This window comes from Chlamydotis macqueenii, chromosome 19 (assembly GCF_036417535.1).
Source record: "Chlamydotis macqueenii isolate bChlMac1 chromosome 19, bChlMac1.mat, whole genome shotgun sequence".
Taxonomy (NCBI): domain Eukaryota; kingdom Metazoa; phylum Chordata; class Aves; order Otidiformes; family Otididae; genus Chlamydotis; species Chlamydotis macqueenii.
In genome coordinates, this window is record NC_141574.1 from 10025213 (window position 1) to 10052442 (window position 27230).

The 27230-nt window shown below is 50.3% G+C and overlaps 2 protein-coding genes and 2 non-coding genes across 4 annotated transcripts; 2 read left to right on the forward strand and 2 right to left on the reverse strand.

Annotated features, from left to right (window-relative positions):
• Positions 1-1291: 1291 nt before the first annotated feature.
• Positions 1292-3418, reverse strand: LOC104481490 (C-C motif chemokine 5). The gene is made up of 3 exons (XM_010122703.2): positions 3147-3418; positions 2531-2642; positions 1292-1943 (listed from the first exon to the last, which is right to left on the reverse strand). The coding sequence occupies exons 1-3, from the start codon at positions 3217-3219 to the stop codon at positions 1856-1858; spliced, it is 273 nt and encodes a 90-aa protein (XP_010121005.1). The 5' UTR covers positions 3220-3418; the 3' UTR covers positions 1292-1855.
• Positions 3419-6471: 3053 nt separating this feature from the next.
• Positions 6472-27194, forward strand: LOC104482911 (eosinophil peroxidase). Its single transcript, XM_086763385.1, has 14 exons — positions 6472-6567; positions 14792-14966; positions 16157-16253; positions 17086-17261; positions 19014-19137; positions 20175-20304; positions 20906-21106; positions 21207-21522; positions 22676-22836; positions 23212-23464; positions 23551-23721; positions 24548-24785; positions 25608-25825; positions 27154-27194. The coding sequence occupies exons 1-14, from the start codon at positions 6472-6474 to the stop codon at positions 27192-27194; spliced, it is 2397 nt and encodes a 798-aa protein (XP_086619511.1).
• TRNAE-CUC (transfer RNA glutamic acid (anticodon CUC)) lies at positions 7039-7110 on the forward strand. Its single transcript has one exon. It is a non-coding gene; the product is annotated as a tRNA-Glu (tRNA).
• TRNAS-UGA (transfer RNA serine (anticodon UGA)) lies at positions 7503-7584 on the reverse strand. The gene has a single exon. It is a non-coding gene; the product is annotated as a tRNA-Ser (tRNA).
• Positions 27195-27230: the final 36 nt, after the last annotated feature.

Sequence of the window (27230 nt, forward strand, 5' to 3'; positions counted from 1 at the left end):
CCCTTCCTCCCCATCCCCAGGGACAGCTATGCTGTTCTGCCTGGAGCTGGTGCCACCTTGTGCCCCATCATCGAGCATCTAGGACCACCTCCATCCCTGGAGTCCCCTCTGTCCCTTAGCACCCGGGCAGCACGTGGGCAGGAGGCCTGCCAGGACACAGGGACAGGGCTGATTCAGGTTGTGGCACCAGGTTTTGGTGCACAGCCATCTCCAGGCTCCCGGCACTGCCTGCTTTCGCTGGGAGGATGCTCTGCCAGCTCCTGGCAGACCGGGGTCTACCAGTGCTGCGAAGGCCCCTTGTCATGGCTGGGGCAGCCCCCTCCTCTCTGGGGACACTCGACCCGGGCACTGAGAGCCTCCCTTGTGCCCTTGGGCTCTGTGAGGTTCCTGCACCCATTCCCTGCATGGAGGCAGGCGGTCACTAGTGGGAATACAGTCCCAGGCTGCAGAGAGCCCCGGGAGCAGTGGCCTCGGCTCCTGCCAGAAACAGAGACTTTGAGGTAGTGAATAAAGAATGGCAATAGGAAAAGGTGTTCAGTAAACAAGGAGACCTGTGGGGAGGTGGTGATGAGCAAGGAGAGAAGAGGAGACAACCTGAACATCTGCAGACCACCGTGGCACCAGTGGGCTCGGGGTGTTTTACAGACACTGCGTCTCGCTCTGGTTTGTTTACCCCTCGTGATGGGGGATCGTTTGTTGCTAGCAACGAGGGCAGCCTGAGAAATTCCTCCCAGGGGCAATGAGCTGCTCATTTTCTGGTGGAAAATATCCCAGGAGATGAAGATTTGACGTGGGGTGGGGATGCTGTTGTGCAAGGGACAGTACAACAGTGTCTGAGCTTTTGCTTCAGAAGCTCTGATGGAGACAGCCTGCAGAGCAGAGGTCCCCGTCCGCACCGCTGCAGAGCGTCAGGGTGGTCAGAGCTGGCCGTCTCCTTCTCTACCCACAACAAAATCAGCCGGTTATAAATGCAAACCAGGGCTGATAAAGCGCTGTTATCAGTTTTACTTGGTGCAAAAGGGGGACAAAGGCGGGGGGAGAGGGCTGGGTGGGCAGCAGCACAGGGGCTGGGAGGGAGCAGCCCTGGGAGGTGCTGGAGCTGCGATGGGGCTGCTGCGGGGCTGGGGAGCAGCAAGGCGATGCAGGAGGGAAGGTTTTTAGGGCTACGGAGGCTGAGGCACTTCCAGCTGGGAAGCTGAAGTTCTTCCTCTGTGCCTCCCAAAACGGTTGTAATGGGGTCCTATTGGCCCCACTTTTGTCGGCAAGAGAAGAACTTCATCCAGGGCTGACACAGAGAGATAAAAATCTTTATTCTTTGGCACCAGCAAAAGACAGCGTTTTGAGAACAAGGCTGAACAATGTGGTTCCACAATGAGCATCCTGTAAGTAACCAGCGTACCACTTCCTCCGCCGAGGAGACAGATCTTTCTGACAGCATCTACCGTCCCATGGCAGAATTCAGCCAGCTGACTTGGTAGTCAGCCTGGGTTTACATGACAGCACTCATACCTGATTCTGACAAACCGCTTCCCACAAATAGCTCTGGGGATAAAATCCCCCTCCCGTTCTAGCAGCAGAGGCACAAGGAGGGGACAGTTCAGCCACATGTCGCAGAGCAGGCTACACCGAGACAGGTCTGCAAGGCCAGGAGGTCCCTGGTATCACAGCTGCCCGTAAGGGTGGTTAAATTATCACTGCTAAATGGCATCTTTGCAAGACAAAAGGAACTTCAGGGGTCCCAAGGTGGCTTAGCAGGTCCTAGTGCTTGGCAGCTGGATTTCTAGGTCTGTGCCAAGACTCTGCTGGGTGGTTTTGCAGGACTTCTCCAGGGCAGAGACCTCTTGGCTCCCAGCACTCACTGCAGCTCCAGGGCGTTGATGTATTCCTTCACCCATTTGGCATCAGGGTTAGCACAGATCTCCCGGTTCTTCCTGGTGATGAACCTGTCAAGTCAAGCAGGGAGGTGTCACAGCCCCGGAGGGGGACAGGGACACGAGGGCCTTGGATCTCCTCCTGAGCAGATGCTGACCTGCCCTGCCATCAGGGCTAGCTCCCAAGGAGATCATCTCCCCTCCCAGCTCCCATCCCACAACCCCCCATGCATCTGAGGGCTGCAGAACCTGCTAAAATCCGGACGGCAGGGTCTAAATCTCTACAGGTCCCCTGGGAGAACCCCGCCATGCTCAGATATTCCTGGCCATGTTCAGTGCAGAGGCGAGTCTGGACGCAGCATGTGGGCGGCTGGCAGAGCTGGTGCAAGTCTGGCGGGTGGTGCGGTGTTTTGGGCTCATCACTACTGGGAGGTCCTGCTGGTTGCACAGGGACCTCCTTCCCATGTCCAGCACCAGGATGGTTCAAGGAGACCACTGGTTTCTCAGCCGAGGGGAGTGAGAGCTGACGTGCTGCCCCCTTCCCTCGCTCTAGGCGTGGTTCCTCACACCACCGTGCTCTTGGCTGTTGGATGTGCAGTGAAGAGCCCAAAGGCTGGCAGAGCCTTTCCCCAGAGCCCCGAGCGGGAGCCGGTACTTACACAACTGCTGGCTGTGAGCACTTGCTGCTGGTGTAGAAATAATCCTTCACATGACCCTGGGGTGGCTTTCGTAAGGTGTAGCTGAAGCAGCAGACAGTTGTGTCAGCCCCAACTGGAAGAGATCAGGAAAACCGACATGAGTCTGTCACTCATGGCAAGGAGAAAAACTGCACAATCCCCAGCTGAGAGCATGGGCAACCATTCCCTTCATCAGCTGTGGAGCCCTCTTCCCTTCCTATTTCCCCAGAAAGTCAGCAAGAAATTGCTGTGAACGTCAAAGTTTAATTAAGGTCCTTGCTAGGATGTCTTGTTAAATGTTTTGCACTCACTTCCAATGATAAAAATCACTTCAGTCACCCTGGCACCACTCCTAAAGCCCAGCAATAAAATTGGAGGTGGTGAAACCTGAAAACTTGCTACCTATCAGTAAAATTCATCATCACCTCCATCAGAGAAAAGGATGCTAGGAAGGGAAGACCAGTCCCAAGAAAGTAGGAGAAGCTATTCACACAGGTTTTCAACATTTGTGGCTAACTTTTTCCAGTTTTGCTTCAAAATTACTGCCAGTCAGAGCAAAAATCCACCCCAAGAGAGCAGAGAGAGATGCTGTACTCACGTGGAGCAGGAGAGGCCTGAGGAAAGAGGGTGGCAGCGAGGATGATGGAGAGGCACACTGCGGAGACGTTCATGATGGGCAGAGATGAGTTGCGAGGGCAGAGGCAGGATCAGAGCAGATTCCTCCTGTGTCTGGTGTGAGATGCTGGCTCAGTCCTTGCTTTTATAGGGATGGTGACTGGACCTGTCAGTCAGACTTCAAGGCAAACCCTTGGAGTTTCCAAAACGTAACGGAGCTGATGTCACAGCACCTTTGCCTCAGAAATGCTGAAAAAAAGGAAGCAGCAGGTCAAGAATAGCAGAATATCCTTTGTGTGAAGTCAGTCTGAGCAAATTGACAGCCGCATGAAGGCTATACTGACCAAGACAGGATATGAAACCACCCCTGAGGAGCAGCTTCACACCTACATTCGCCAACGTGACAGCAGTACTCACTGAAGTCATCTCAGCATCCTCCCCAAAGGACCAAGAGGACCTCATCTCAGTCTCCTTTTCAAGGAGCCAGCCCTTGAGGACAAAGGCCCTCAAAATGGCCTGGGGACAGAGCAGGTCCAGCCGAGGGGTCCTTGCTCCCATGGTGGGTCTGGGCCACGCACAGGGCTGGTGCAGGAGGGTGGCGCGGGCAGCAGGCACGCTCTGAGCTCTGCTGCCTGTGCGGGCAGCAAGGGTGGCTGGCACCCCGGGGACTGGTTGTACATCTGGGCTGTCACAAAATCCTCAATGCTTTGCTTCCAGTTTGGACCTCACGAGATCCAAACCCCTCCTAACACACACCAGCATCAGCCAGAAGAAGCCTGGGAAGCATAACTCAACGGTCTGACTCTGCAAATGCCATCTTCTCCCAGAGACACGGGGCAAACAGCAGCTCCAGCGTGGCTGTGGTACAAGCTGGGATGCAGAAGGCAGAGCAGGAGATTCCCCTGTCCGGGGAGTGGAGAGGGACCAGCTCTCGTGCAAATGCCACCCTCATCCTCTTGTGCACACTCACCGTCACAGGGCTCGTGACGTGGCCTGCCCAGAGCCCCCTGCACTGCCCTCGCCACGAGGCGGTGGGCTCCCCGGGATGCCCCAGGGAGCATTTCCCCTTTCTCCACCTCCCTCTTCTCTGCAACAGGCACAAATCCGCCAGCTCACAGCCTGTGGTTTCTCTGGGTATTTTCATGCCCAGCTCCCAGCAACAACTGCCGTTCATGAGGCACCACGAGCTCTCTCCCTGGGATTCCCTTGCTCTCCTGCAGCCCTGATAGTGCAACGGGGACCCCAGGGCAGTGCTGCTCTGCTCCCACTCTCCTTCTCTCCCACCACGCCGCGTGGGTCTGCGTGGGGCCCTCGGAGACCTTGGGAGACTCTGCTGCAGGGAGCAAGAGCCCTTGGCTTTCCCAAATCATCCTCCTGGGAGCCCTCCCTGTGGCCTGGGGGGACCTGAGGACCTGATGGTGGCCTGGGGGACCCTGAGGACCCCCGCCTTCCTAAGCACGGGAAGGACCTGGAGCTGAACCGAGCGGCTGTCAGGAAGAGGCGGTGGTGACATTTTGGGGCAGCACAGCAGCACACTAACACACAAGGGACAGCACACTAACACACACAAGGCCTGTCCCAGGCCTTGCAAGGGACAAAACCTCAGCTGGAATTTGCCAAGGGACATCCCGCTCTCAGAGACGGGGAGAAGGATTATTTATTGCTACTCCTGTATTCTGTACATTCCAGTATCGCAATTATTGTTCTGGCTAACTTCTGTATGCATTGCTCGTGTCCCAGATCCACTCAGGGGTGCACAGCAGGGCCGCGTGTCTCAGCCTCGTCTCCTCACTATAATAGCAGTTGCAATTTTTAGCTGCATCACTTCCTCATTGCTTTTGGTGGGGTGGCAATCGCTCACATCCCCTTCCCCGCCGGCACAGCCAGAGGCCGTGTCCCGCTACAGGATGTGCAAGGAGCCTGCTTTGATGTGCCCGGATCTGCTGGCAGAGGAAGGAACTGTTACCGAGTATGACAAAATATCTGCCGGGTCTAGATAGAGATCTAAGAAACCGCAGAGAGATACTGACCCAACCGCAAGGCTGCCGGAGCTCACGCGCTCGGAGAGCTTGGTTAGAGGCAATCGAAACCATGACATCTGTGTATCTTCAGAGTGCAGGGCGGCTGTGCCCCAGCACAGCTCCCTCTCCCTCGTGCCTGGCCTGCCCCAGGGTTGGCATAATCCCACAGGAGATGCACAGCCCAGTCTTGCCCCTTGCCTGGGGATTTTGGCCCTGTGTAGGTTTTTGCAGCAGGGAAGGTGGATTCTGCATCCCTGACCATCATGGCAGAGGTGCCACAGTGTGGGAAAGAAGCCAGACCATTCACCGTGGCTCCGTCCTTGCTCCAGGTCAGCTCTTGCAGGACGGTTACGCTGCTCTTCTCCTCGCCCTCCTCCGCACTCCACCACCTAGCCCTCCAAAGCTGCCCTCCGCCTCCCGTCACCCCTTCCTGCTCACTGCACTGCAGCTCCTCAGGGAAAGGCGGTGGCAAAGGCAGCGGCCAGCGGCTGGGATCGTGGTGAAGTCTGGGCAGAGACCCCCCACCATGGGGCAGGGGGTCCCACTGAGACCCCAGGCCACGTCAAGGAAGGGCTGAGGGGGGGACTGTAGGGACCACGATGGGGTCCTTGGATGGAGAGGGGAGCTGTGCTGGCCATTTTAGGGAGCTGCATGGGGAAGGTGAGGCACGAGGAGGTTTCCCCAGTGCTCTCTGACCCCGGCAAGTCAGAGAGCTTTTATTTCTTGTGGAGGGAGGCATTTACTTCCCCTCCCAACCACACCCGAGCAGCCAAGGAGCACCAGGCCCTCTGCTGTCTTCTGCAGGAAATGTTCTTGCAGCCCTTTCACTCGAAGCCTCTTTTCTGGGGTGCAGGTGACAGGGGAGAAGTCTGGTTTTGGTTGTGCCACAGCCTGACTCTGCCTCTTTTTTACATTTTTTTTTTTTTCTTAAGTGAAATGTATTTTTAAGTCTGATTTTCTTAAGTGAAATATATGGGGTCAAGGAAAGAGTGGCTATACGTGGCATGCAGGAAAGGGTGGAGGGACCGTCAGCATCGCTGCTGCAGGACGCCCAGGCAATGCCAGCGCGTTGCTGCCACCCGTGAGTCCTGCTCCCCCAGCACGCCGGCTAACGAGGGCCCGCTTCCTTCTGCAGGGTGAACGAAGGGGAAATCTCCGCTCCTTTAGAAGGATTCTCTGGAAAGCATCTATGTTTTGTAGCTCATGATGAAGACTCAAAAGATGGGCCCAACTGGCAGTTTTCCCCTAGGAAAACAAGATGCAGACGTTACCGTAAGCCCCGTAGGGATGGGGACTCCGGACACCTTCCCTCTCCCAGCGAAGGGCTCAGACCCCGGCTCTGCTGACATCAGTCTGCGCCTGCGCCGTTCTGCTGCTCCCGAGGTGACTACGGGAAGCCCTGGCCGTGCACCGGGAGCCGGGGTTGTGGTGTCCGTGAGGCCGGATCACCTGTGCCCAGCGTGATGTGTGTCACACGAGCCTGGCAACGTACAGCAGTGCAAATGGGGTCCGTGCTCCATCACCAGCAGGAATGAGCATCCCTGGGGAACCCCCAGGAAACTACTCATTCTTTTCTTGAACCATTGACCTTCCCCAGACCTGCCTTCAGCAGTGATCAGAGCCCCGGCATGGCCACCACCCACTTCCCAGGCCTGGCAGAGATGTGGTCCTCTTGCACAGAGGGGCTGCCCAATGCCATAGCCCTCGGAAACGAGCAGGCATCCCTGTAAATCCGCCCCCCCAGAAAGGCTGTGGCATCCATCCCTGCTGGTCTGGACTGTGGGACCCCAGTGTCCCTGTCACTTCAGGGCTTGGCTGGTGGCCACCAAGAGGTCCAGCACCATCACCACCTCATCCCTGGTGGTCTAGTGGTCAGGATTCGGCACTCTCACTGCCGCGGCCTGGGTTCGATTCCCAGCCAGGGAAGGGGATCCCTGCAGCCACCACAGGTCCCAGACTTTTCCTGGGTGACTGCACTGCCCTCAGGTTCAGCACAGGGTTCAGGAGCTCCCACACCCAGAGATGGGATGAATTTTGGGGAAAAATACACGAAAAGGAGGGCAGCCACTGGCCTGTGCCGGTTGTAGGGAGTGGGGTGACCCAGGATGGACACTGCTATTGCAGGATTTCTTCTTGTGAAAATGAGAGGTGCAGGGCTGCTCCCCTGAGCACTGTCTTGCCCCTCTCCTAAAGGGAAGGGGTCCCCGGGAGACCAGGGGCAGGGGGAGCATGCAGGGCCCCTGGACGAGAGTGGCATATCTATGTGTCTGTCTGTCTGTCCCAGGGACAGGAGGCCAGGGGCTGCCAGTAAAAACTCCCGCTGTGAGCAGGATTTGAACCTGCGCAGGGAATCCCCATTGGATTTCAAGTCCAACGCCTTCACCGCTCGGCCATCACAGCAGCTTGCACAGAGGGGCTGCACAGGAGCCCGTGGCCGTCACGCGGCCCCAGGGGACACAACGGGGCCCAACCCCACCTGGAGCTGGGTTCTGCCGTCCTGGCCACACTGCGTGCCCAGCTCGGGGGCTGCTGCCACTGCTGTCGCCTGCCCTGCACAGGGTGAAGGCCAATACAGAAACCACCATCTCAACTGCTGGGGAAGGGAACTGGGCAGGAGTCACGACACCGGCGGGACGTGGTGAGAGCTGTGTTCCATCTTGTCTCCTTCTCTCCAGCAGATGGATGACCATCCCCAGCCTTCTTTCCCAGTCTGGGAACATCCCAGCCTCCTCCATCTCCTTCTCGTCCCAACACACGTGCATCTGCCCCTTCCCTGAGGCAGTCTGACACAAACCAGGTGCTGTTTTGTCCTATCGCTGGCAGGATGGTGTTGCAGACTTGCGTGGTTTTCACCAGGTTGCTGCCTGGCTTTTGGCTTTTGGCAGAATGCATTTGGAGATAGGAAGAAAAGCTGACTGTGGAGAGGAAATCCTTGCTGAGCGAGGTCTGGCAGTGACCTTGGTCTCCTTTGGAGCAGAAAGGTCCTGTTTGGAGCACAGTGCTAGAAGCACTTGATAGAATCACAGAATCCTCAGAGGGTTTAGGTTGGAAGGGCCCTTCAAATCCCACCCAGTCCAACCCCCCTGCAAGGAGCAGGGACATCTCCAACCAGATCAGGTTGCTCAAAGCCCCGGCCAACCTGGCCTGGAATGTTTCCAGGGATGGGGCATCCACCGCCTCTCTGGGCAACCTGGGACAGTGTCCCACCACCCTCATCTTGCCTATCCCTGGTTTGGGTTGGAGCTCTGGGGATCCATCCCGAGCCCTCTCTGGGTTCTCAGCATTATGCCCAAGACTCGTGCAAGTGCTTCACTGTGTCACTGGCACCCCGTCCCTCTCCCATGGGGATTTATCTCCAGGAGGTAGTGTGGATGGAAACCTCACCATGTAGGAACTGCTTCCCCGTGCTCAGCTCCCAGCCCAAAGGAGGGTCTGTCTGCACTGTCACCCTCCCTGGCCTCTGCCTGGCTGCATAGCTTGACTTCCCTGCTCCACTGGCCAGGGAGGAGCACAGTCCTGATGTTGAGTCAGGCTTGGCACAGTTCCATAGGCATGGATGGATGTCCAGGCATGGGTGGCCACCTGCTCAGATGCATCAATGCATTGGAAACCAGGTGCTCAAACCAGCTCCATCACTGGGTACATGAGACAATGAGTAGAGCGAGGCCAGCACATATGATAGAGCCAAAGAGATGGGAGAGTGGAGACAATACCATCTTTAGACAATTATGGCGAGACTCAGGAGAAGGGTTAAGCCTAAATTCACCCCTTTCAGTTATTCAGGTTTCCTTCTCTCTCTTCTAGGCTCCGTGTTCAAGTTTACAGCTGGGACATACTGGATCTCCTGAAGTGCCTGGGGTTCAGGTTAGGGCATGGCATAAGAGTGGAGAGTCGTCAGAGCTGGAAAGCCGCTAACGTCCAGATAGGCACAGCTAATGAAGATGAGATCTAGAGTCTGGAATGAGCTGTTTTTCCTTACTCCTTTTGAGGATGAAGTACTGAACATTTGGTATCCAAAGAGCTCTGTGGAGGTGATGTTTCATTTCAGAGTAAGAATTCAAACGCCCTTCAGATGGCAAATGGAGGATCCAGATCAGAGTGCATAGGCTTGTACATTGCTGGAGCCCAAAAGCAGGGGCCTGTAGGGGTCCACAGGGCATATGGAAAGGCCCAGGCAGGTCCAGACTCCAATGGAGAGATCTGGAGAGGACCAGAGAGGGAGCAGAGGGACCTGGAGAGCCCTGGTACCCAAACGGAGGAGCTTGGAGGGGGCCACAGCTCGAAAGAGAGGACTGAAGGGGTTATGGAGGGCAAGCGTGTTCTGGAGAGCTCCAAAGCCCAGACAGAAGGGTCTGGAGGACATTGTATCCTCAGCTGTTCTTGCAGCTTGGCTGGACTCAGACTTCTGCTGCGCTGGCCAGAATTCCCACAGTATTTCTCAGAGTGGGTTTGTTTTATTGACTTTTTTCCATATCTAATCTTGTGTCATTAGCAGTGAATACCTGTGTTCATCTATGGTTCTTGTGACATTTACAGACAATACAGACAATATTGCCTAGTAGAAAGAACAGGATGTTTTTACAGAAAAGTTCAACAGGGAGTTGACAGCTCTTCTCTTGTAACAAATGGCACTTTTCGGTATTACGAAACGTAGAAAACCACAAGGTCTGTCATGAGACAGACCTTATTCTTCTTCAAAGAAATATTCAAACTCTGCTGCTTCTTGCACGTTTTCACCCTTCGATCTTCCAAGTTTCAGAAAATAGTGACTGCCTTGCTCGAGTGCTGGCTTTGCTGGACTCAGCACACAGCGGTCACCATACACTGCTGCATCCCATTGACACTTCGTCCTGACCATAAAACAGTGCTGGGGCATCTCACTGGTTGTAACACCATGGCATATGATGGTCAAGAGGAGACCACTGCATGTGCATTGTGAGCACTAATGAACCTGGCAAGCTCTGTCCATACAGACATCCCTTCACATTGAATCAAGCCCCAAAATTTGTGCTAATTTTTTACATCTACTCATGTACTCAACCTCTCTAGAAATTAAGTTGTAGTCCAGGGAAAAAAGTCCACTGCAGCAAAGGACTCCAGTGCCTCCCAGCTGGTATGGCATGATGAAAATGACAATGAGTATCTAAAGTTTCTTCCACTCCCTCTTTGTTTAAAATAAATCCCTGGAACTTTTGAAGCCATGTATTCTCCCAGCGGCTTTCTAGGGGCCTGACAATCACTTCTGTGTTGGTGTTTGGCTGTGTCCCAAATTCCTGGATAAGATGGGAACTGGTTCCAGAGCAGGAAGATAAAGTAAACTGGAAGAATGGAGAAACTGTCCTCCTGCTTGGCATAAGCAGAGGTTGATGTCTCCTTCTAGACCTGCCAACCTCATCTCCAGGGAAGCCATCTCCTGTGCTCCAGTCTCAGCATGGGGTCATGGTCTGAAAGGAAAGCGGAAGGAATTGAAGAGGGTTTTACTAAAAGATGGAGAGGAAGAAGTTTGGTTCATGAGGAGGAGCTGAAGGTTTTATTGATGGAGAACAGAGCGAGCTTGGTCCATGGGAAGGGGAAGAAGGCGCTAGTCCCTGGGGAAGGAGACTTGATCACAAGGGAGAGGAGTGCTGGCTGCTGCTCAGGACAGGAATCACGTGTGGGCCCTGCAAGCTGAGGTCTTTCCATGGATGGAAAGGTCCCACTGAGAGAAGAGTCAGAAGTGCGCTGACCATGCCATGGGCGTGGGGCCCGCAAGGACGTGTGCAGCTACTGCAAGACGGGTATCAGCTCCTGACGGGGGACTGAGGGCTTTTTTCAGCAAACCTCACCAGTTGCCACCCCAGGCTGCAGAGCGGGACCCTCCTGGTGTGCCGGTTCCCCTCCTGGCTGATGGGGTAAATGGCTCGAGCCGTGGGCAGAAGGAAAGTGCTCCGGGTGGGCGAGCTCTATAGTATGATGACATAAAAAGGAAATAATCCCTTAGCCCACAGATTCTCAGTTTTTAATGAATGTGCTTTCAACCCACATTGCTGCTCTGGGGTTGGCCCCTTACGTATTTACCAGACAGCATCCAGTAGCGAGCCTGTATCCAGACCCTGGATGCACCCCTGAGTCGCCAGAGCCATTCCAGGAAGCTGGAGCCAAGTATTGTCACCACCGGCTTTCACCCGTGCACCCTCTTCTGACGGTGCCCTGCTGCCCAGGGCTGCATTTCAGCGCCTTGAGCATAGAGCCAGATGGCCTTCTCCGTAAAGAGTTAAAGTTCCTTTTTAGTGCTGCAGCCTTTATATTTTTAAAGCTGAACAAACTGGTTTTATTAAATGTTATCCCTGAGCTGCTGGGAACTTTTCCTCCTCTACTCACCCTACAATTTCCGTGCTGCCAACCTATCACTTCTGACTTTTTTTCTGTTTTATCCTGCTCGCTCCATCCCTGTCCAAGCTCTGCCCTTCATCTATTGGAGCAGAAGATGCACTGGAGATAGTTTTGTTAAACTGTAGTGACTCTTCCATGCCACTGTGCCCTGGAGAAGGACAGGCTTGGCGTGTACGGGCTGCTGGCTCTCGGCAGTACGTAAATAAATCCACAGTTTGAAATACGGGAGAGATACGCTATTGGCAGGTGAAGAAGCAGCTCTGTATGTTTGAAGTTGTACCTAAATTAAGTCCTTAATCACAGTTAACTTTGAGACATCGTGGCTCATGGCTGGGTTTTATGAGCATAACCGTGTCTGTGTGGTGAAAATAGCCGCTGAAAGCAGCCGGCAGGAAAATCAGCGGTGTGTCGAACGGGAACAGGGAGGGTGCTGCTTTTTGCCCTTAGGATGGGAAATAAGGAATGTGATAATGAGCTCTTTCTTTTCTGCGTTGCTTAGGTTTAATGATCTTGTTGCTATAGCTTAATCACGTTTAGCAAACACCGTCAGCAGTCACAGAGCTACAGGCTGCCAGATTTACACGGGGGTCTAAGGTGAAGACCTGCAGCCCGAACAGTAATATCAGTAATACCAAGAGCCTGGAAGAGGGGAAATCTGCAACTTTTAGTCACCTCAGGACAGAGAGGAGATCTGCTGGAGGAATCTGCTGCTTGGTAGGCTAATTAGTGGATAATTACCGCCCTGGCTGCCCTCATGTCTTGAACGCCCTGCTGAATGAACATTGGCCTTGGTGGGCAGGGTACCCTGCTTCCTCTTGATGCTCAAAAGATTGCACCAAAGCACCATAAATCCCAGCTGGAGGTGACGCAGGACACGTGTGGACATGTGAAAGCCTTGCGCTTACTTGGCACATGGCAGGTGACTGCGATCTTGGGAACAGCATCGGGCCGCCTGCAAACGACGGTGCACGTCCTTGAAGGCTGCCGTCCCAAGGGCAACTGAGGGTTCCCAGACTGTCACTGAGGCACAAATGCAATTGCAGTGTCAAAATACAAAAGAAATAGCAAAACCACCCTTCAGGTACCTGGACTGCTGCTTACGGACATTTTGTAGGCAGAAAGCGGGATGGGCAGGGCAGAGCGCCTGCCGGGGTGATCAGAGCTCCTCTGACACTGGGGGCCAGCTTCTGCCTTTGGTTTTGAATTTCTCTTAAGGGGAGAAATATTGGCATTGTATTTGCAGCTTCTGAAAACCTAATCTTCACAAATCTTTCTTTCTTTTTTCCTTTTTTTCATATTTTAAATGATACATGTTTGTTAGCTGTTTCCTTTCTCATATTTTCTTTTTATTTATTTTGGCTTAATAAGAACTCTGAAAATATTTAAACAGTAGGAAGGATTGGCTACCTAGTATTTTGAAATTTACATAGCTGATTGTCACTAAGAATTCAGCATTGTCTTTTGTGATCAGCCTGACTGATGTTCAAAGAATTAAATTACTTCCGCTACCTTCCCGTTTGTTGACTGAAGTACAGCCCTTTTCCCAATTGTATAGCTGCCGTAACCCACATTGAAGTACTTGGCTGACCCAACACTTTGTTCCTTTCTGGGTGTTTCAGGATGGAATATCCCATTTTGCACTCCCAGTCTGTTCGTATTTGCGCATATAGAACTTTTTGTGATCGTCTGAATTAACACGCGTGTGATTTTACTGAGCTTGCTCTCTGCACCTGCCTTGTTCCTTGTCCCGTCTTTGTCATCCACAACGGTCAGCAGCTATTTTAGACGCATTTCCAAATCACCGTTGATCTGGCTGCTGTTTAATTATACAAACCATTTCACTAAGCAGTTTTAAGTGGGACACAGCTTTGGTTTTCCTGGATACAAATTTTGGCAGGTCCACCATTCAGACGTGCTATATTCGGGTATCGGTGTGCTCCGCAAATGCGTGTTGGCAAAACGACCCATTTCTGGCTTACCAAACGATCAGACACGTCAACCGACAGGGAAAAAGAAGCTGAGTTCCACCGTCACCTTCTACCATCATAAATATAGCTGATCTCTTTCACTTGCAGAAAAGAAACATGTGCCTTCATTCTTAGTCCTTTTTTACTGACTTGTCAAAAAGTAAGTCAACATTTACTCAGAAGGAATGGAGAAGTGTGCACCTTTCTGCTTGATCAGGAAAGCAAACCAGCAGATATTTCCTCTTGGCTCAATCTGGTCCTAATTTCTCCCTTTTTATCCACACCCAGATCAGACCCAGCTGATCCCTGCCCTGGTGCAGGTATTATAAGGGACTGGCTTGTTTCCCAGTCCTACCAGCTCTGCAGAGATGGCAGGTAGGATCAGCGCATTTTAATTTCATATCTGTACTTGACTGCGTTGATATTGCTAGCTTAGGTACTGGTGCATTCCATGTGTGAGCCTGAGCAGATGAGGAGACAGGGTAGAGTGTTGGGAGCTGGTGGTCCTTCATACTTCCTTCTTTCCCACCTTATGTGAAATACAATTATTTTTGGAAATGAGAAAATACAGCTTTCCTGTCTCATGTAGCAATATCCTGCAAGATTGCAAGCAATACAAAGCCTTGAGTCCTTGTGAAGACGGTTGAATTTCCACAGACCATAAATGTAAGATAACCCGCCCCACTATGAGAAGTTAATTAGTTCATCTAAATTTTGTCTGTCTTTCCTGTTCTAAACATTAAAATATTGACTAAATTACTTAAAATATATCTAATTGCAGACTTTTGGTTAAAGATCTCATTTCGGGGATATATACTGTTGTATATAACACTGATGAGACCAAATGATACACATTCCTAGTGTTAATGTGAAAAAGGAATAGAAATACATTTCAGGGACCATAAAGAGGAATAATCAAGGGGGGCTGAAGGCTGGAGGACCAGTGGTAGCCATAGGAGCTTGTTTTGCTCAGTAACAAGACTGAGGGGAGCAGAGAGGGACATGTGGGGTCTAACCTGCTCTACACCAGCCACCTGAGAAGGACAGCCCCAAAGGAGGGATGGCGGGACACTGCCCTCTTCCCAATGGTCTCCATCTCTGGGGCCAGGGCCGTACTTCGCTGTCTCCTCCTTAGCAATTACTCAGCCCAGTTTACGAAACGTCCCGCACCACAGGGATGTCCCTGTGTCCTGCCAGCTCCTGCAGCCCTTGCAAGCCAGAGTCCCACCTGTGGACCTGACCAGATGAGTGCTGTATTTTATGCCTAGATCCTGAAAGAAATATTCAAACCAAACCTGTCGATCTCTTTCGATGCTTCTGTGAAGCCCTGCCCGTTCAGAAGATTTCTGTTGCATTTCCCTCTAGGCATAAACCCAAGAATTTCTCTGTTAGGATCCGTCATCACTCTCTGCTTCGTCGGAGCACTGGACTCCTCATTAAATAGTAAGTTTCTATTTCTCATCTACTGCTACTGTGCTTGAAAGGGAGTGAGTCAAAACTCAGTCTGAGTTCCTAATTAGGTATAGCTGCAATGCAAAATGAAATATCCTGTAGATTGACCCACATCATGGTTTCAGCAGAGATGGAGTTAATTTTCCTCTCAGTAGCCGGTGTGTTTTGGATTTTGTATATGAAGAATGTCGATTAACACCCTGATGACAGGAGTTGTGAATGAGACCAAGGACACTGTCCGGCTTTTCAAGTCTCGCTAATGTGCAGATGCAGGAAGCTGGAAGAGAGGCAGACAGAATAACTGACCCAAACTGGCCAGACAGAGTGTTCCATGCCATGAACGTCATGCTCAGTATATAAGCGGGGGTTGGCCACGAGGGGGGGCATCTTCTTACACCTCTCTCTTGCTCACTGGCATCGTTCCCTCTCCCTTGCTGGCTCCCTTTCACTCCTTTGCTTGCTGCTCGGTTTCGTTTCCATGATTGCTGCTCGGGATGGGCTGTATTGGTCATTTGGACATTGAATGGTGAGAAATCATGCATTGTTCATTTTGTATATTTTAATATCCTTATATTTTGCTATTCTTGTCATTTTCCTTTGCTATTCTAGTAAACTGTCTTCATCTCAACCCATGAGTTTTCTTTTCTTCCCAATTCTCTCCCCCATCCCACCAAACTGTGTGGTGACCAGGGCCAAATCACAACAACCCAGTAACAGTGAAGTCAATGCCTAAGAAAATGGAATTGTCTATTACGTCAACAGGTCTTGGAAGCACGTGATCATTTTATGACAAGGAACCTGGGCCTCAGATCATGTATTCAGCTTCTTCTGTGCATGGTCCTTCTTACAGGGAAGAATGGCTTCAAAAAGAAGGGTGAAAAGTATCTCCCTAAAAGCCTCCCAAAGCCATCAGAGCCAATTCTGTGAAGCAGATAATAAACTACCTCTTTACAGTCACTTCTTGTCCTCTGACTTCCAGGACCTCAGCAATGGGGTGAAGCAGACGAGCAAGAGGAGCAGAGATAAAGGTGTCTGGGTAGCACTAAACGCACAGCGGGAACCGCGTGTGAAGCGAATCCGTGCACCTCAGCGCCCAGCGATGCACTGGGATGTATGTCTGCTGGTGGGCATTACAAAACATCTCAATTTCTGCCTTTTCTTCTTTTTTTTTTTTTTTTTAGTACAGGGCTCAGAAGTGTTATCAGACTCATCTCTTCTCAGCAGCATTAGTGAAGCCAGGCAGCTGGTAGACACAGCATATTTACATGCTCGGAGAAGGTGAGTCCTTTTTGCATGACAGCCCCAACATTGTAAGGAAATAGGAGAAAATGCACGTGTGTTTCTTCTGTTTTCCAATGCATATCTCTTACGGAGATGCCCTTGTCCAAGGGCTCTGCCTGTTGTACCTGGAGAGAATCTTTTGCTCAGTTTGGCTGGATTCCAGTGTCCCATTGCCATGGCCACCCTTCGATTGCCTCCTCACTTGTGCTGCCGTGGGCACCTCTCAGTAGTCCGCAGTGGCCATGCTGAATGCATGTTGAGTCCTCTCCTAGCTGCTGAAGTTCTGCCCCTCTCTGGAAGGACCACGGTCATGGGACAGTTGTGCAGATGAGCACCCTGTCACAAATCAGTTTCAGTGGATGTCAAAACCCAGGCATCCCTCCATGCGTTGTTCTGGGAAGCAGGATGCTTTGGGGAGGAGTCTCTCTCCTACCCTGTGGAAGGTTTTCTATTGTGCAAGAAAGGCATGGGACCAGGAAGAGAAGCAACTGTCTCTCTGGTCACAGAATATATCTCATGCCATATTAAACGTAAAATTTTATCCAGTCACCGAATAACTCACTTTTGCACTGATCTAGCTTTTCACATGATATAACAAAATTTATTTTGACAAGGACATAATGCAAACTCGAAACAGGGGATCACAATGATTTGTTTGCCAAAATCTATCTGAGATGATGTGCAAAGCTGATGAGCAGCCAGCTTGTCCTAGGTGAGCAGAGCCTGCCCAGGAGCCAGCAGTGCTGTCGTGTGGAAGTACACCCAGCCTAGCATGACAGAGCCGGTCTGATTTCAGAGAATGCACTTTATGGGACTCTTTTATGTTCAGCTTAAAGAGAAAACTAGATGAAAAGGTTGCCAACCCAATGGATTTCCTGAAGCACTTAAAGGACCCAGTAGGAAGAACCAGATCTGCAGTCCGTGCTGCCGATTACTTGGAAACTACTTTGAAGCTCCTCAAAATAAAGATGCATCTTTCTGGGAAAAGGAGATTCAATGTCACAGGTAATGTGGTTTAGACCAAAATGTCTTACAAACAGCTAACAGCAGAAAATCTACCACAGCAGGAGGGTCAGAGAGCAGCTCTGTCGTGATCCAAATAAACTGGTGATTAACCCCTTCCCCTTTAAGCATGCTCAGAGGCAGACTGGACCACATGATGTTTTAATTATCACCTTTGGCAGTGCCTGTCTCATATCTTTGATGGTAAAAACAGCCTAACAATAAGTGTGATAAACCTGGGACAAAACGCACAGAGTGCCAGGAGGCTCTGACTGCTGAGAACAGAAGCCCATCTTCCAGCTCTGGTCATCACGCCCACCCGCCCAGGTGCATCCTCAGAATTTTGTTCCCAGTCTAGGGTAGAACGTTGCTGGTGGTGATGCTCCCCATGTTCCCCTGGAAAGTTGTTCCATCCCTACCCAGTTTCCCTAGCCTAGATGTGAGAGCTGATCCACAAAAGGGTTTAGGCACTGTCGTAGTTCAGCCCTGATCAGGACCAGACTACGCAGTCTCTCTCTCACTCCCCCCACCCTCCGAGAGAACAGGGAGAGAAAATATAAGGAAAAACGGCTCGAGGTTTGAGATAAGGAAAGGGAGAAATCCTTAAAGTTACCGTCACGGGCAAAACAGACTCAACTTGGGGAAAACTATTCATTTATTACTACAAACAGCAGGATAATGAGACAGAGAACAAGATAACCTCCTCCCACTCCTCCCTCTTCCCAAGCTTAACATTATCTCTACCACCTTCCCCTCCCGAGCGGCACAGGGGGGAAGAGGGAATGGGGGTTGTGGTCAGTTCATCACGTGTTGTTTCATGCTGCTGCTTCATGGTTGGGGGAAGAACTCCTCACATTCCTCCCCTGCTCCGTTGTGGGGTCCCACCCCTACGCCACAGTCCTTCGTGGAACTGCTCTGGCGTGGGTCATCTCTTCCTCGGGTGCAGTCCCTCTAGAACAGCTGTCCCAGCGGGCCCTCCACGGGCCACAGCTGCCTTCAGGCATCCACCTCCCCCAGTATGGGGTCCTTCACGGGCTCCAAGTGGATCTCTGCTCCTCCGTGGACCTCCATGGGCTGCAGGGGGACAACCTGCTCCACCGTGGTCGTCACCACAGGCTGCAGGGGAATCTTGGCCAGGAGACGCATTACTCCTCCCCCTCCTTCTGAACTGACCTTGGCGTCTGCAGCCGTTCCTCACAACAGGCTGGTAGATGTCTCTCAGGATCTTTTTTTACATCTTATTCACTTCTCATCTCCTTTCCACTTCTTGCAGCCGGGCTGGACTGAGTCGGGCCCAGTCAGCTGCCTGGCGAGAGGCCAGAGGGTGAGGCCTGCAAGGCCCATGAGGCCTGCGCCTCCCCCTCTGCGCCTCTGCCCCCACTCAGCTTCTTCACATCTTCTCTTTTTTTTTTTTTTTTCTGTTTTCCCCTTCTTAAATACGTTATCACAGAGGCGTTATCACGGAACATTCTGCTACCAATCGGCTCGGCCTTGGCCAGCAGCGGGTCCGCCCTAGGCCCGGCCGAGTCCACTGAACAAAGGGGAGCAACTTCTAGCAGTTTCCTACAGAAGCTACCACCTTAGGCCCCCCCCTCACTAATAAAACCATGACAGGCACCAAACCTAAATTAAATTAAAATTCAGGTATTACATACCCACAGCTCTGGCTCAGCTGACTCAAACAGCCTAGAATCCTGAGAAGCTAAAATAGAAGTGAGTAAGTGCAAATGTTGTTTTGCATGGTTTCTCTTACAGACCTACTAGACAGAAGACAGAAGGAGGTGATTTCCAAAGAAACCGGCTGTGATTATCAGATTCGTTCCATTAAATGCCCAAAGCATGACATTTACCGGACCATTACTGGAGAATGCAACAACAGGTAGGATCACACATTTATGTATGTGTGATAGAGCAAGTTCACCGATGACACCAAGTTGTGTGGTGCCGTCGACACGCTGGAAGGGAGGGACGCCATCCAGAGGGACCGTGACAGGCTGGAGAGGTGGGCCCATGTGATCCTCATGAAGTTCAGCCAGGCCAAGGGCAAGGTCCTGCACATGGGTCATGGCAATCCCAGGCACAAATACAGGCTGGGCGGTGAATGGATGGAGAGCAGCCCTGAGGAGAAGGACTTGGGAGTGCTGGTGGACGAGAAGCTCACCATGAGCAGGCAATGTGCGTCTGCAGCCCAGAAGGCCAACCGCATCCTGGGTAGCATCCCCAGCAGCGTGGGCAGCAGGTCGAGGGAGGGGATTCTGCCCCTCTGCTCTGCTCTGGTGAGACCTCACCTGCAGCACTGCGTCCAGCTCTGGAGCCCCCAGCATCAGAAGGACGTGGAGCTGTTGGAGAGGGTCCAGAGGAAGCCACAAAGGTGATCGGAGGGCTGGAGCAGGTCTGCCGTGAGGCCAGGCTGAGAGAGCTGGGGCTGTTGAGCCTGGAGAAGAGGAGGCTCTGGGGAGACCTTAGAGTGGCCTTCCAGTGCCTGAAGGGGACTTTCAGGAAAGACGGGGAAAAACTCTTTAGCAGGGCCTGTTGGGATAAGACAAGGGGTGATGGTTTTAAAATAGAGGGAGGTAGATTCAGATTGGACATAAGGAAGAAATTATTTTACACTGAGGGTGATGGAGCACTGGCCCAGGTTGCCCAGAGAGGTGGTGGTCAGGCCAGGTTGGCCGGGGCTCTGAGCAACCTGATCTGGTTGGAGGGGGGTTGGACTGGGTGGGCTTTAAAGGTCCCTTCCAACCCTAATGATTCTATAATTCCACAATTCTGTTTACTTCTCAGTGTCTTCTGGCTATCACCTCTATCACCAGAGTAATCAGACATGGGTTAAAGGGCTGCAACACATCAGTCTCTACAAGCCTGTTCATTTCTAAAGTAATACCAGTGTTTGCTTTTCTTCTTGTGGTACTCCAGAAAGCATTCCTATCTGGGGTCCTCGAACCGCGCGTTTGCTCGCTGGCTCCCGGCAGTGTACGAGGATGGAGTGTCTGTTCCCAGAGGAGTAAGTGAAGGGAAGCTGTACAATGGATTTCCACTCCCGCTGGTGAGAAATGTTATTCTTGTCCAGAAAACAGTAGTGGACGTTGCCATCCATCAGAAATGAAACAGTGGCAACATCTAGAGCATAAACAGATCCTTTCCTCTCATCTCAGGTGCTAATTTGAGGCTTGTTTTCTATGACTGAGCTATGGCTTGGGGTGATTTTTTTTTTTTTTTTGAGACAGACATGAGCAAAAAGGTTTTGAATACTACACTAAGCAAAGCATGGACAACATAACATTTTCAGAAGTGTGCATCGCAAGGTTTGGTGCAGACAGCACCACAGTGTGCTCAGGTACACCAGGATGCTTAAACAAACCATAAGACTTGGGTGTTCCTCAACCATCTTCTTGACTTTCTGACGTCTGCACGTACATCAGTTTCAGCCGTAAAAGGCTTTCCATGGACTTGGCTGAAGGACAGTGCAGTCAAGAGGGTACTACTCATCACATCTGTTTTCACAGAGCTGGGATATGGCATGGATCTGTTTAATGCCATAATTAACTCTCATGAGCTTTTCTAAGATCATCAAATGCATGATCTCATGGTGGATGTTTCACCATGGTAGGGAGAGTCACACACATTTTCATTTTGATTCTCTGCAGGTTCGAAAAGTGTCAAATGAAATTGCTCGCACAGCCAACGAGAACATAACTCAAGATCAAGATCTCTCTCTTGTCTTCATGCACTGGGGCCAGTGGGTCAACCACGACATTGACTTAGCCCCTTCCAGCGGTGCAGGAGTGAGCCTGGAGCTTCACTGCGAGACCAACTGTGCCTTCAAGTCCCCTTGCTTCCCGATCAAGGTACCCTGACTTTCATTTCATTCCATCCCATGCTATCTTAAGGCAGTAAAAATAAAACCACATCAGTTTCTGAGGCATCGCTTGTGTTTGTTTGCTTTAGTTTCCCCCCGACGACCCCCGGATGCTGAGGTCAAACTCTTGCATGCCGTTCATCCAGTCGGCCTCCGTGTGCAATCCCAGGACGTTCACTCGTGAGCAGATCAACGCTGTCAGCTCGTTCATCGATGCCAGCACCGTGTACGGCAGTGAAGACTCTGTGGCAAGGAGCCTTAGAAATCAGACAAACCAGCTGGGTTTGATGGCTGTGAACCAGAATTTTACTGATGCGGGGCTGGAATTTTTGCCCTTTGAGAACAAAACAAAAAGTGTTTGTATTCTCACCAATGAGAGCATGAACATCCCCTGTTTTAAAGCAGGTAAGGTGCATCTGTGGAGTAGTGTTCAGCGGCCCGTGAAGCCAAAAAGGATCATTATGGGCAGGTGTCTGCTGTCTCTTTGTATTTGTATGAGGTGCTGCAAGCCATGATTGTGTAAGGTGAAAGACAGGATCCTCCCTAAAATTAAAAAATAATAATAATTGAACAATAGTTGTTTAATTAAACACAAAAATTATTTTGTTTTAATTTCCAAAAAGTTACAACAAATCATCCTCCCTTTAAAAAGTCTTTTCAAAGGTAGGAGAAATTTTCAGTAGAATAACTACCAGTGTTTAAAACTACTCAGTGACTTTTTTCCCTTCCTACCTAGAATTCACCATTCAGTTTTCAACTCAATCAATGCTAATTAAATGCTCTTAATCAGTTTAGTTAACTCTCCCTGGTACCACATTCTAAATTTTTAATATTTCAACTATCCCAACCTTCATCAGAAGACAAGTCTAGAAGTTTGTCTGCAATTGAAAAAAAAAGCTGATCACTGAAAACACAGAGATTTTTAAAGTGGGAAATGATCCATCACAGGCACAATGTTTAAAAAATATTGTAAATGTGAAGCTTGCAAGGTCAGTCATAAGAACATAGAGTGTTCTCCTTGCACGTTATTTTCTCATCCCCCGTGCACAAGAAAAGCTCCCAGCTGAATGAGGAGCTCTCAGGGCTTCTGCTGCCAGAGGGTCGTCACTGCATTCTCTCCAGTTTTCTCTCGGTATTTCTGCTGAAGGCCCATTCACAGACCTCTCGGAGGTGTTCAGAGCTTGGGTGAATGGAGACGAGTTTTCACAACCAAACACTCCGTGCTGATACAAAAGAAGATTGTATCCTTGAGGTACGAATGGAAGGCAGACGCGAGATGTTTCACAAACCAACACATTTACAGCTGCTTCAGAACCATATGCAATGTAGTTTAAATTGCCCAAAGCCTCTTTTCCAACGGTTTTGGTGAAATGGTTCAGACAGATAATGTCTTGTCTATGTCAGAAAGAAATATCTGGCATGAACGATGACTGCTGGGAAGCTTAACCGTGAGCATTGCTGCCGGTGGCACTATCAGTCGTTACTCATCTGTCCTAACACAGAAAGCTGCTGAAATAAAAAGCAATTTACAATATTCCTAAAATATTTCCATTTGTAGGTGACAAACGGGTAACTGAAAACCTGGGACTTTCTGCACTGCACACTGTCTTTGTACGAGAACACAACCGCCTGGTTACAGAGCTGAGGAAGTTGAATCCTCACTGGGATGGAGAAAAGCTTTACCAAGAGAGTCGAAAGATCGTAGTTGCCATAAACCAGGTACCGATCACTGCTCGCTGTTTATCATCCACATGCTTAGGAATGGCTTTTCCTCCAGGAAAAGGAGGAAACCTGTGCTTTGTAGAGCTAGTGGAGTTATTTCTGAATTGTGAATAAGGATGGTCCATCTGAGTCAGCACGGGTATCCAGAGCTTTTTTATCCATTATTTTACCAATTTGTCAATTATTTACTATATTAAATAACTTTAATATATTATGCCAAGCTCGTGCCATTACTACAGCTCTTTTTTTTTCCTAAAGATCTTAATGAACTCTGCTACTGGATGGAGAGTCCATATTCATGCTCTGCACTTGACTTTGACGGCATTTCTGCAACAGCTGCTGACCACTTCCTCTGCTTTTGTGCTTTTCCAGATAATAACATACAGAGATTACCTCCCACTTCTGCTTGCAGAGGAGAACAGCAAGTGGATCCCTCCATACAGTGGCTACAACGAGACCGTGGATCCTACAGCCTCAAATGTGTTCTCCCTGGCTTTCCGATTTGGTCATACGTCAGTACAGCCTTTTGTATCCCGTTTGGATGAGAGTTTTCAGCCTCTGGGTTCATTCTCCCATGTCCCTCTTCATTTGACCTTCTGCGCTACGTGGAGGATTATAATGGAAGGTAAGAACATAGGCAGCCAGCAGCGCTGGTCTGAGAGAGACCAAAAGAGTGACAAAAATTCTCTTCCTGATTTGCAATGAATGCAGGTGGCATTGACCCACTGATACGGGGCATGGTGGCTGATCGTGCAAAACTGATGAAACAGAATCAACTGCTTGTTGAGGAGCTCCAGAACCGCCTTTTTGAACAGACAGAGATAATGGGTCTGGATCTAGCAGCCATGAACATGCAACGGGGAAGAGACCATGGCCTTCCAGGTAAGGAGACACAGGTCCACTCATCCTCTGAACAATATTCTCTTTTTCTTCTGCTGTCTATAGGAGTTCCATGAATATACTAAGCTTTTTCCATACCAATGGAAAGAAACAGTTCCTTGATTTGAGGGGGAAGGATGAATAGACATCAAGCTCAGGGAAGAAAAGCTCTCTGTATTATAATTTTTTTTTTTTCTGAGGGATTTAAGACGAGGACAAAAAGCTTGGAAAGCAAAGATGGTAGTTGGGATAATAAGGAGGAGTAGAAACAATAGTGTGTTGCAAAGAGAACATGTGGGGTATCAGAGGCAAGGAACCAAGTTCAGCTTTCACGTGGGCTAGACAAGCCCTCTGGGCTTTGTTCTTTTCCCATCAGTGCTTATTTTGTGTCTTCAGATAACCCAGAGCTCTGAGCTTGCACCCACAGGTATGATTGTCCCCAGGCGCTGGAGGAAAATGGGTGCTCTTGGGTTAAGCACAACCAAATATTGCTCTTTCCTAGAACTTTGATTCTGGAAATTTTCCCTTCCAAAACTGGAAAGACTGGTGCATTCACCCTCAGCACTAGGTAGCTCTAACCAACAGCGTGCGATGAACCTGTAGTCCCTGCAGACAATCCAAATTGTTAGTTTAGTGTGTGCATACAAAAATGACTTTTGAAAACATGGCATTGGTTGTGACTGTCCAGACAGTAACGTCTTCCAGATCCCTTAATGCCATGAGAAGGAGCAGACATTGCTCATGGGCCAAGGGGTCTTTTTAGCTCCTGAACCTAGGCAGATGGTGAGGAGACACGGGTCCTGATCAGCTGCTGTTCCTGCTTTTGCAGGTTACAATGCCTGGAGGCGCTTCTGTGGCCTCTCCCAGCCTCAAAATGTAGATGAATTCTCTGAGGTTCTAGGCAATGCCAAACTGGCCAAGAAGTTCATAGAGTTGTATGGGACACCAGACAATATTGACCTCTGGATTGGGGCAATCGCAGAACCCTTTGTTCCCCAGGGCAGAGTTGGACCCCTCCTGGCTTGCATCATTGGCACCCAGTTCAGGAACCTGCGTGACGGGGACAGGTAGGTACCTTGGACAGGAAACCTCTCTTCGGCATTTATTATAGAATCATAGGATGGTTTGGATGGGAAGGGACCTTCAAAGCCCACCTAGTCCAACCACCTTGCAAGGAGCAGGGACATCTCCAACCAGATCAGGTTGCTCACAGCCCCGGCCAACCTGGCCTGGAATGTTTCCAGGGTTGGGGCATCCACCACCTCTCTGGGCAACCTGGGCCAGTGCTCCACCACCCTCAGTGTAAAACATTTCTTCCTAGTATCTAATCTGAATCTACCTCCCTCTTTTAAAAACCGTTACCCTTTGTCCTGTCACAACAGGCCCTGCTAAAAGGTTTCTGCCCGTCTTTCTCAGAAGCCCCCTTCAGGTACTGGAATTTTTAATGGGGAAAAAAATGCTGACATTTTTATGCAACACACTAATTTAGCCCATCTCCAACACACCAGTGAGAGCTCCCAGCAAGGCTTACTTTGATTTTAGCCCAGATGCCAAAGAGCTCTTTTTTTGCAACCCATTCCCACAGACCCATGCAGTTGAGGCCCAGGCCATGGGTGATCTGTAGCAGTCTCTCCCTGAGGCGACGTTTACTCTCAGGGTACCAAAGGGAAGGATCAGTCACTGCATCCCAGCAGCCTGGTGATGCTGGGTGGAAGAGGCAGGCTCCCTGCACTGGAGACACCTTGTTCCCAAAGGATGTGCCTGTTGCCTGGTCAACCAAGGTGGATCAGAGCAGAGACTCGCCTTGCTCAGATTCCCATCTTGGCAAGTAACCAGTACCAACCGCCTCCGAGAAGACTATAAGCTGCTTATGAAAAATATCATTGCAGATTCTGGTGGGAGAGACTGGGAGTTTTCACTCCGCAGCAGTTGCATGCACTGAGAAAAATCTCACTGTCGGCAGTGATCTGTGACAATACTCGTGTCAAAGAGATACCCAGGGATGTGTTCAAGGTTAACAGTTACCCTGAGAACTTCGTTGACTGCCAAGAGATCTACACGCTCGACCTCTCACCCTGGAAAGATGAGCCTGAGAGTGGCACAAAAGGTACGCAGTTGTTTGAGGTCGGACAAAAATAGTAAATGCTCTACAAAGTCAGTCTCTTCCACACCTAAAGAAAAAAATAACTGAGGTTATCACAGTGACTCTGCCCCTCAAAAGACCTTGACCATCCATTCAGCCCCACTCAGACACCGCTGGAGGCAGAGGTGCTGATAGCCTGGTGTCCCTCCCACCATCTTCATCGTCCCTTAATGCCTGCCTCTTCCTCTTCAAGTAGAAGGGAAATCTCTGAAAATCCAGCCTGTTGTGGCCCTTCTCTAAATGCCTTATTCCAGGACAAATGGAGTCTTATGTCACAGGAAGAGTGTCCATGAAAAAAAATCAATGAGAATTAGCCAACCTGCTCCAAATTCTGACTTGGCTTCTCCAAGCCCCTGCTCTGCCCTTGCCTTCCCTAAAGCTTTAAGGCATTTTAAGGTATATCTGGAGGTTTTTTGGCACTGTATGGCCTGACACACCCGCAGTTTAGGACACATAGTTAGAGATTATGATGTGCCACATCCTGAGAGACAGTAAAACAGTGTCTTCATATAAGAGCTGCGGACACTAGCTGTGTCCTCCTGCTGATACGGGCTCTTCCAGTTGAAAATGAGAACAAAGACTTACAGAAGGCAGGTATGACCTGAGCGGAATGGACTGGATTGAAGTTTTCCTTCTGGCAGCCCATTTACAGATGGTCACAGTTCCTGGGGCTCACCTGCTCTGTCCTTCTGCAAGGCACAGGCCACAGAGCATCTCTGTGCAGTTCCTGTTCGAGTTTGATAAACTGTATTTGAGGCAAATACTGCCATTTAAGACAGACATTTTCAATTGATATAGAGGCTAAATCATGGTGACTTCACTCCATTCTTTATGAACTGAGTCCAGCTGAGGCTCACCTTCTCTCTGAACAATAGTCTTCCTGACTTTTTATTAACTTAGTCTTTTGGTCACTAAAATTGCTGAGTGGTTTCCTGTGGCTGTTTTATCACCAGGCTGGGAGGAAGCTGAACTGTTTGCACAACCCAGAGACAGTGAAATCCCAGGGCGTTACAAAGCAACTGCTAAAAGTTTAACCTTTTAAAGTGCCAAGAAATTGCCCCAAAACCACTAATCCAAAGGGCTGTCTGATGCGAGGTTGCTGGAGGTGCCTTTTGGGAAGGCTGAAGCACTGTGGTGTCTGAGAGGAGCAAGAGTTCAGGGACGACCGGGTTCTCAGTCACCCATTCACCAGTGACTATTTTAAGCTATGGAGTTAAAAAAAAAGTATGGAGAAATACTGTGTGCTGGAAGGACGTTCTGCCTCTCAGTAGCTTTTTCTGCTTCACTGACAGTTTCTAATCCTGGCCATCAGACCGGCGTTGGAAACTCCTAACGGTGGCACTGGGCTGCTCGTGGGAAACTGCTGCCT